Genomic DNA, 10,384 nt, shown 5'->3' on the forward strand with positions numbered 1-10,384 from the left:
GAAATAGCCGCAAATTAGTCACACTTCATTTTTTACAAAGAACTTCATTCTAGGCACAGAATTACCTGGTGCTGCAGATTGCTGGGTAATGAAGATTCAAAGCAAATAATACCAGGGTTTCATTACAATGCAGCTGGCAGCTTTTTAAAACCTTAGCTGAAAGGAGGGGAGGCACAAGTTGGTTATTCCATCATTATAAGGCAGATGACACCAGGAAGCAATGAAAAAGCAGCAAGCTCCTTTCAGCCCACACTCAGATACGTCCTTTGCCCAGTGGGCCAAATCCAGCCCTCAGTTATGCTGGTGTAACACTTCAGCAAGGCTGCACCAGTGTAACACAAGACACTTTTGCTAGATGTGTCTCAAGACCACCTGCTTAAGGCGCTACCTCTCACTCCTAAGCAGCCTGTGCTTTAGGCAATTTCAACTTAAGGAAACTGGAAGACAGTCATGTGATATAGGGAACAATCCGACAGACACAAACTCTACACCAGAGAATGTGCTGAGTCAGATTGTTAGGAGAGAATGAGCTTGTTTAATTGGAAGCACTGTGGTTTCTTTAAATTGAAAACTGTATTTCAGGTTTATCTGCCTCTGCCTTAAGATATTGCCAAGTGGGTTTTGAATACAAAAGACTTACTTTTTTTCAATAAATAACAAGATTTTAAAATCATCATTCCTATGGCTGAATAAAAGTTGATTCTCCCATCTCAGAATTCTTCTCCCAACGCGCCAAGAGCCACTGGGTATCCAAGGGTCCTAGTGGCCTTCTGGAAGGGATTTTCAATACTGCACATTCTCCCTTCATCTGCAGCTTTGGCCTTCCATCAGTACGGTTCCTCCTCATCCGTGTCCTGGACAGAAAGTATTGGGAGAGCGAGATTAGGCACGAAGACATGAAACAATTCAGATGTTCAGCACAGACATGAGCTGGGCCAGTTCAGACAAGAGATTAAGTGTTTCCCAGAAGCTGCTCATTTTGAAAAAGCCAGCACTCCTGCAAAGGCCTTAGGTCTAGTGTCTCTATACGAGTCTGCAGTCAAATCCTTCTGGCATGTCACTGAGGAGCCCAGTTAAACTGGCACTGCAAGAAATTCACGTGGAGCAGGTTTAAGAGAAGTAACAACCAAACCTCAAGCACAAGGCACCTGCCACACCAACCCCCAAGCACTAGCTTCCTTTGAAAGCACCACTCCCTACAGAGAACTGACCCAGAACAGCTCAAGCAGCCATTTCCTTCCTGCAAAATCTCCACACGAGACTGGAGAGCCCCCAGCTTGGTGCATTTAAAAGAAAAGCACATGCACTCAGAGTGCCTGTAAACAGGCTTGTGGGCAGCCACACAGCACTGTTAATGCATCTAAATCCTACTGCTGAAGTCTGCCTCTGCTCCTAGCAACCCCATGCCTTCAGATCCCCAATATCTTACGTTAGTGACCATGATAATCTGGCACTTTCTCGCCTTATGGTGACCTCAGGTCATTGTTCTGACACAATAGGAGGCGCAAACGTACCTGCCTTATCAGCAAACACCTCCTCCACTGGTTTCCCACCCCTTTCATGATCCAAGTGCAAGCAGCTTCCTTGGTTTTGCTGTGTGCGACTGATTTTACAGTTGAAAATATTTTCAATATTTAAAGATGAACAGAAAAACACGTCACAGCAGCACCATGTGCTGCTACATCAGCATCACTGAGATAAGGCGCCTCCTAGAGTGCTAAATATTCTGTTGTCAGCTACAGGGCCGGCTCTAACTTTTTTGCTGCCCCAAGCAGCAAAAAAAGCGCCGCCCCCCGAGACACCCCCCCAAGCGCCGCGCCCCGCCCCGCGCCGCCCCCCCGCCGAGCACCGCGCCGCCGGAAAAACCCCCCCCCGAGCGCCGCACCCCGTGCCGCGCCCCCGCCGAGCGCCGCGCCGCCGGAGCCCACCCGCCCCCGCGGAATGCCGCGCCGCCCCCCCAAGATTGGCCGCCCCTTACCAGGTGCCGCCCCAAGCATGTGCTTGGTTGCCTGGTGCCTGGAGCCGGTCCTGGTCAGCTAAGAACAACTTCTCAAATGACTGATGAAACAGTCAACATGAAATTAACAGAATTAAATCAAACTAAACTAAATTTTACTGAGCGATCAGAGGAAACTATCAGATTAATCCCTCCTTGTTTTAAAACTCTACACATTTGATCAAGCCTCTCTCATTGATCCCATCTGTCTCCATTCCTTTGCCTGCTGCCTCCAGCAAATACCACCTGCTTCAGTCCTGTCCCTGTACACAATCTCACCACTGTGTGCGAGGGAACCTTCTCCACTACTTCACCCGTCATCTGCAATAGCCTCCATCTCCCACATCAACACCAACTTTTTTAAAAAAAACAAAAACTTTCTGCTTTCTCCCCATGTGCCCCTGGTTTGACCCATGGTAAATGGAGCAGATTAGGCGACTACATGAGACAGAGACATGGCAGTGAGGGTTGTAGGCTTATCCCCCAGCCCTGTAGCACACTGGGAAGGACACGATGAGAATGCTCCCTCTAATCACGCACATCAAGGCGCGTGTACTGGGATGTAACGTGCCTTTGGCTGTGCTTGTTCAATGCAGCACGGGGAAGCTTGGATATGCTTTCCAACAAGGCAAGTGCAGAGGGTGGAAGGAGAGTTTAGAAGTTCCAGTACAATAAGTTTAAAACCAAAGCCACTGCAGGTGCTAGAAGAGGTTGGTGATGGGGTGATAGCAGGTGAACAGAAATAGAAGCAATAGAAGGCACAGAAACCAGAGAGTTTAAAAAGGGGTCTGTTGTGACCAGAACAGCAGGAGTATGGAGATTTCTAGTCAAAAATACCCAAGCCTGCATGCTACCACCTTTGGAAGAAAGTAAAATGGAGGTATGCGTTTCTGCCTTCAGCCTCTCCATCTCTGCACTGCTTACCCAGCAGACACAGCCTACTAGCCCTACTCCACCTTTGGAGTAAAGAGACTCACCACAGTCTCTGCAGGGAAAGGGCAGCTGAGTGAGTTAAGAGGTTAAAGCACTGGCTTTTCACCACTGGAAACTTGGGGTCTGATCTGGATTAAGTCTCACGTGAAATGAATTTGGTGGGTCTCAAGCCAATCACACGCACCCAATAATGCAGCACTTTCTACCGAAAAAAGACCAGACATGGAAAGCACTGAAAGGCATCAGCTGAGCTGTGTGAGGAGCTCACACCAAGCTCCTGGGCACTATCCCTGGTTCTAGCTACTGCTCTCAGCCCTCACTCTTATGAGAGCTAACAATGATACAAACACTTACAAGAATGCTTATTTGCACTTACCACACACTGCAAACACCATGTGCCCGTCCTCCCCAGGCAGGTGCCCTGCTCCGTGCGCTCAGGCCTGCAGAAAGAGCCCAGTGTTAGGTCAATGTGTCTCCCGCTCACGCCCCAATACAGCCCCGAGACTGGGATTGTTTTCTAACACACCGGTCACTTTCCCAGTCCCTTTGACTAATTCATCAGAAATGCCTTCTCTGTAATTATGTTTTAACTAGCAAAGCAGAAGACCAGAATGTTAGGCTCTTTATTTCAAAGGTTTGGCCATTTGATTTAGGTTTGCCATGCAAACTCCTCCAGCTGTCTTTTCATCACACTATTAACCACAGAAATTGCTGTTTGGCTGGAAAGTTTCAGCTGCCATTAACCAAAATATTTTAGTTAAAGAGACTGTGAATTTAATTCTGACTTGACATCCCAGAAGAACAAAGTGGTGCATTTACAAGGGAGCCAGTTAGCATTAGAATAGTGGGTTTTTGTGATACAGACATTCGGACTGAGATCCTCCACACAGCTTACTGATCTGGACTGGGTTAAATCTGGCAATGGAGGTGAAAGGCTCTCTATCTCAACAACAGTTTAGCTCAGCTGCCCCACAAAGAGGATGTACAGCACACATTTCACTCAGTTACTTTCCCACAAGGTGTTTTCAGAGACTGACTACCAGCTGACTTGTGCCCATTGACAATGAAGTCTCACTGACAGAACCCCAGATGTTGTGGGTTATGAGATGTGGGAGGACAGAAAAAACCCAACCACGACCCCAGGCCAGAGGGGAAATGGGGATTAGGTTCAATGTAAAACTTACTCATCAGAGACTTCAATGGATGATTTCTTATAGCCAGATTTTTTTCTATGCTTTAGGACTCCAAATTTCCTTCCCATCCTCACCAGCAGTAGAATGACCACAATGGCAGAGGGGAGGAACACTAAGATGGATAGCAACACTGCTGAAGTTAGCTGGAAAGAAAAGCCTGCAGGAGAGAGAGAGAGAATAGCAGTAGAATATGGCTTTGTTTTATCTCTATGGCAAATATTAATCCAGCACACAGCAGCCTGGCCTTTTTTATAAAAAGCACAGGGCTTGCTGGAGTTAAAGGAACTTGTGACAAAGTCCTGTCAGGGAACTCAAATTCAGAACTAGACTCCTCCCTGGAGGGGAGGACAAAGATTACATCTATCTGGCTGCAGTGAAGGAGCACAAGTTAGGCTATGTCTACACTGGCAACTGAACGACAAAACTTTTGTCTTTCAGAGGTGTTAAAAAAACACCCCCCCGAAAGACAAAAAAGTTTTGCCAACGACAAGCACCGGTGTGAACAGCACTTTGTCAGCAGGAGCACTCTCCTGCCAACAAAGCTAACCCCGTTCGTTGGGGTTAGAAGGATTTGTCGGCAGGAGAGCCAACAAACAGCAGGTACACGGTGTGACTTTTAGCAGCACGGCTGTAGCAACACAGCTGTGTCGCTCAAAGCTGTGTAGTGTAGACACAGCCTGAGAGCAGCACATTCAAAGCCAAGTGAGAGGGGAGTCGCATCAAACTGATGGACACACCCAATCCGCAAGCCCAGGGACCTCTCTCTCATACAGGGTAGATGAGGCATTTGCCTAAGGCAGCTATTCGTTAATGTTTGTGAAATGTCAAGTCATTGTTAAGATATCAGCTCCCAGCAATGCTACCTGATTAATGCTGTACCCTCTTAGGTGGGAATCCGGGACTGCCAATCTTGTGTACTGAGCCTCTGCTGAGGGATGCCCATCACCTCCACTACCACCTCCTGTTCCACTGTATATGCGCTGACCCCCAATGAAGTTTGGGATGATCTGAACTCCTAAGACAGACACCAGGGTAGATGCCTGCTCTTAGGAAAATGCTGCTGGCATCTTCCGTCTCCATGCAGGACAGACACAACCTTAAGTTTTCACCAAAAGAACACACACCAAACTGCATGGATCTCAATTTATCTAGCTGGAAAGGAGAGGGGCTGAGCTGATGGTGTAGTTCCAGGAAAGCTAGACACCAGATCTGGTGCTTAGACTCCAAAGATTTCTGGCAAAACAGGAATGCACTCATGATAAATAAATAGGGAGAATATTGCCATGCTAGAGACTTACCCCTGTGTGTGACTGTCAGCTTGGTCTGGGGGATGTTGTGGTGCACATCCGGGGGATTCTTCACAGCACAGGTGAACGTCCCATTGTCATTCATCGTCAAGTTTTGGATAGCAATGGAGGCATCACCCTTGGCAACGTTCCCAACCCATGAAATTCTGTCTCTGAATGTTCCCACTACAGCTGGGTATGCAACAGACTGATAATGAAAAATCTGAAGGGGGAAGACAATAATTGTTCCAATAAGTCATTTTCCAAAAAGGAGAGAGAAAAAAACTTCCTTTCGGAGAGTAACGGAATCAAAATGAACTACCCTTTCACAGACATCCCACCTCAGATACACCAGGGGCTCACAAACCCACAATGCTGGGCACCATTGCACCAGCTTTTCAGATCTTTTTTATATTTTTACCCAGGGGGAAAAGAGGGTGAAAATGCATGTCAGGGTCTTCCATATCCATGATACAGCCCCGAGGATCTCCCTTCTTGCCCACCAGTCTCCAGGGCTCGCATCAGAGTCACCATCATCTTTCTGACTATGGAGGCTCTAAGACAGAAGAGGATGCTCTGGTGCAGTGGTTCTCAACCTGCGGCCCGCTTACAGCCCAATCAGCACACAGCTGTGGCCCATGCGACATCCTCAGGGCCATACAAGTAATATATATTTTGTGTGGATGTGGCCCACATAACACATAGAAAGCTGCATATGCGGCCCACAATGGTAAATAGGTTGAGAACCACTGCTCTGGAGGTTAGGGTACTATCCTGCGACTATGTGACCGTGGGCAAGTCACTTAGTTATTCTCTGCCTCGGTTTCCCATCTGTCAAGTAGGGATAATAGCACATCACTACCTCCCAGGGGTGTTGTGGGGATAAATACATTCAGATTGTGAGACATGATGGTAATACCTTAGACAGACAGCTTTTCAAGATAATCAGTTAAAGCAACAAGGTGGGTGAGGTAATCTTTTACTGAACCAACTGTCGTTGATGAGAGACACAAGCTTTCAAGCCACACAGAGCTCTTCTGCAGGTCACGGCTACAAATACACCACATGCAATCAGTTCCTTGGTCATCTGGCAGTGCCAGTCTGGAATTGTAGTGCTCCCTCCCCAGCTCCTTGTAAAGCACTGGAACCTTGTCACAGGCATGGCATGACTGAATGCTGAAGCTCTGCAGATCTGACTTTAGTTCACAAAATAGTGCTAACTTCCCTTCAGTTCACTCCTGCTGGCTGGCCACAGGGGACTTACCAGAGCCTATTTCACACAGACATCACCACATCCTTCCAGCTGCAACCTACCATTCCCAGGAGCTCAACCTCAGCTGAGCAGAGGAACTCACTGATGATTTACACAGAGAATGAGACATTTATGAATGGATTTTACATCTATGCACCTGTGACTGGATTTCATACCACTGCCAACAATAACTGGTAAGAGCCCATAAATCCTTTAGGACTATCTGTCATCATCAGTGCCTGCAGACTGGCTCTCCACACACACTGCTGCCACTCCAAGATAAGTTATACCTGCATTCTGCCACATGGCAAAGCTGCCACGGTATGTTCTGCACGAGAAGCTTTCCAAACCACGTGATCCCCAGTGCATTTATATGGATGCCTAGTTTGCAATGGGACAGTCATCTCTTAGGGTTCTAATACTTTGCATTTACATGGTACCATTCGGCCCAAAGGATTTTAAAGAAATTCAACCTATGTATATACAGCAGCACTGAAATGCAGCCACCTCTGGAGTGGAAGGTGACATCCAAAGAGCCCACCACACAGCAGAGAAGCACACTGAGATGAACACTGACTTTTTACACAAAATGCCACGGGATCTTCAACCTTCCCACAGAGTTCTGCCCAGCTGCAAGAAAGATTCTTTGGGACACTCATCTGCAAGCACTTACTGTCTCCATACGACCACCTGTGAGGGGCTGGTAACTCCAGTCTACAGTCAGCTTCTGAGTTATGGGAGAGACGGATCTGAATGAGCATTTCAGGGTCACCTGTTCATCAACAAAAGCTTGTACTTCAGGATCCACTTTAATTTCCAATGAAAGAGCATTGCAGACACCTGGTGAAATGAGCCCCAAAGAGAAAGATTAGATGGGAATTTTTGTAAGGGACACAAGTGAGATAGCAAAGCCGCCCCAGTGAAGAACTGATGGCTGTCTGAATCTGCACATACATCTATCCCATCCCCTTGCACCCACCCAACCCCTATTGTTCGGAGGTCACTACCAAAGCCCTCCATTACCCAGTCATGGGGATAAACAAGCCAAAGAGTAGGTAATCGAACACAACTGGACCAGAGAGAAGGTCCAAAGTGCCAACTTCAGGGCTCTTCTTCTCATTAATAAATCAGCACACAGTCCCTCTCCTGAAGTTCTGTTCTGCAGTTGCTCATGCCTGTCTTCTTTATTTTGTAAGCTGTTTGGTGCTGAAAACATGCTTCTTTTTAAGTTTGTAAAGCGCTATATTAGTTTATGGCATTACAGAAGTGTTGTGCAGTAATAAATACAAAATAGGGAGACTTGAAAACAAATTATGGTATTTTTTCCAGAAATGTAAACAAGTCTTAGTCCAACTGCCTGGACTGTAGAGCGAAGGAAGCAAAGGGAGGTGGGAAAAAGTCACAACTGTCAAGAATTGTAGCCAGGGTCTCAGAAAGTCTGATGGGGAAAAACCATTGGCAAGTGAGTTTATTAAAGGACTTCAAAAAGGGATTTGTTCCATCATCATAAAAACATAGTAAGAAGATAAGAATGGCCATACTGGCTCAGAATGATGGTCCATGCAGCCCAGTATCCTGTCTTCTGACAGTGGCCAATGCCAGGTACTTCAGAGGGAATGAACAGAACAGGCAATGATCAAGTGATCCATCCCCTGTCGTCCACTCCTAGCTTCTGGCACTCAGAGGCTAGGGACACTCAGAGCATGGAGTTGCATCCCTGACCATCCGGGCTAATAGCCATTGATGGACCTATCCTCCATGAATTTATCTAGTTCTTTTTTAAACCCTCTTATACTTTTGGCCTTCACAGCATTCTCAGTGATGAGTTCCACAGGTTAACTGTTGTGTGAAGAAGTAACGAGTCATTCAGAAGACACTAAAAATTAACACTTAGACCATGTAGCACTTTTCACTCAAACATCTCTAAGAGCTTTACAAAGGTGAATGGGAATCACTCAGCAGTTTACAGATGAGGAAACTGAGGCCCAGACAGGTGAAGTGATTTGCCCAAACAAGTCATTGACAGAGCCAAGGATCGCACCCAGATGGCCTGACTCCCATTCTAGTGCTCCCCATCCCCATATCCATTTCTATTGCTACAAATACCTCTAAATGATGGAGTGTCTAGAGCCAGGGCCCAAACACAGGCATCAGGGGAGGCTCTGCTCCCTAGACAAAGCCTGGACATTTCAACGGCACTTATGCACCATTTCAAATGCTAAGGCTGCACCTAATGCAAGGCCCTCACTCGCCCCCACCTACTGCTGATGGATCCAAGCTGGGAACTGGTGTGTCCGGGTGACTCAGAAAGCTTGCCAGGGTGCAGCTGGGTTACTGTTACTCAATCACTTCTGGGACACCCCATCTGAAGCTACTTACGCTCCCCACCCCAAACGTCTCCCTCTTCTTTAACTGCCCCCAAAACCCTCTCTGCCCCTAAAACACTGGGGGGGGGGGGGGAAGACTAGTCACACCCTCCACCAAAACAGAACCCCCTAAAACAGTTCCCCTAAATGTACAAACCACAGACGTACCCTCCATCAGGCTGCCCCTAAACACGCTGCTAACCCCACAAGTAATCCTCTTTTGATTAATCCCACAGACACACCCCTCCCAAATTCCTGCATCCCTCAGCCCAACCCCCTTCTTCATCTGTCCCACAAGTCCAGCTCCTGCCCCCATGGTCTGGTCTTTCCACCTCCAACCTGGACCACCAGACACACCCCCAACCCCACAGGTCGCCATGGCCCTCCATCCACAACCCCCAGTCCTACAGCCCTCCCCAGTTCCACCCCATCATCCCCAATCTCACAGACCCACCTCTGGCCCCGACTCCTCATCCACCCCCAACCCCACAGACCCACCCCCAGTTCCCCTGGGCCCCCCAACCCCACAGACCCACCCCCAGTTCCCCTGGGCCCCCATCCCCACACAGTCACCCCCAGTTCCCCATAGCCCCGGTCCTCCTGCCCCCCCCCCATCACCCCCGCCCCGCAGACCCACCCCGGGCCCCCCGCCCATCACCCCAGCCGGAAGCGGAGGGCCCCGACCCCGGCCCGCGCTCACCGTGCAGAAGCAGGAGCCCCAGCCGGAGGAGGCTGCCGGCCGCCCAGGCCCGCATCCCGGCAGCCGCTCGCTGTGTTTACGGCGCAGCCAGCACGGGCCTACCTGGCGGAAGGCAGGGCAAGGCCGAGGTGAGGCCAGACCGGAAGTTAGGCTCCCCGAAGGGCCGGGCGTGCAGGCCCAAGATGGCCGCCCAGGATGTTTCCATGGCAACGGGCCTGGCCCCAGCTCTGCCGCCTCCTTACCCAGCACTGGCTCTTTGCGGAGGGGGCAGCAGCACCACCCACGTACAAGCCGCCGATAGTGCTGGCCAGGGGCTCCTCCACCCCAGCATGAGCACCAGGCATGTGCCCTGGGCACCCAGGGCTCTGGGCTGGTCTTTGGTAGGGACTGGGGCTAGCTGCCCCCAGCCAATAGCCTGAAGTTCGGGGGGGTGGACCTTGCGTCCTGGTTCAGGACCCATCTCCAGATGTAACACAACATTGCCTCCGAACATCATTGTCCAGCGAGATGATGTTAAATCACCAGCACACCGCACCACGCCATGATGTCATTGTGCTGTACACAATCATTATGTTGCAACAAAAGCTTATCATTCACTGACTTAGCCCTGGTCTACACTACAGGGTTAGGTCGAATTTAGCCGCGTTAGGTCAATTTT

The 10,384-nt window shown here is 49.0% G+C and overlaps 1 protein-coding gene across 1 annotated transcript; it reads right to left on the reverse strand.

The window, feature by feature from the left end:
• Nucleotides 1–827: 827 nt before the first annotated feature.
• On the reverse strand, nucleotides 828–9,931 carry MPZL3 (myelin protein zero like 3). The gene is made up of 6 exons (XM_065417431.1): nucleotides 9,829–9,931; nucleotides 7,334–7,500; nucleotides 5,421–5,631; nucleotides 4,114–4,279; nucleotides 3,306–3,369; nucleotides 828–854 (listed from the first exon to the last, which is right to left on the reverse strand). The coding sequence occupies exons 1-6, from the start codon at nucleotides 9,929–9,931 to the stop codon at nucleotides 828–830; spliced, it is 738 nt and encodes a 245-aa protein (XP_065273503.1).
• Between the last annotated feature and the right edge of the window lie 453 nt (nucleotides 9,932–10,384).

Source organism: Emys orbicularis, chromosome 15, assembly GCF_028017835.1.
Source record: "Emys orbicularis isolate rEmyOrb1 chromosome 15, rEmyOrb1.hap1, whole genome shotgun sequence".
NCBI classification, from domain to species: domain Eukaryota; kingdom Metazoa; phylum Chordata; order Testudines; family Emydidae; genus Emys; species Emys orbicularis.

Excerpts from the sequence above, each read along its gene's own strand:
- MPZL3 (XM_065417431.1), bottom strand. The coding sequence starts at position 9,931 with ATGGAAACATCCTGGGCGGCCATCTTGGGCCTGCACGCCCGGCCCTTC. Across the intron at positions 7,501-9,828 it reads CTTGCCCTGCCTTCCGCCAG|GTGTCTGCAATGCTCTTTCA; the intron begins GTAGGCCCGTGC and ends TCATTTCACCAG. Across the intron at positions 4,280-5,420 it reads GCTGACAGTCACACACAGGG|GCTTTTCTTTCCAGCTAACT; the intron begins GTAAGTCTCTAG and ends TCTCTCCTGCAG.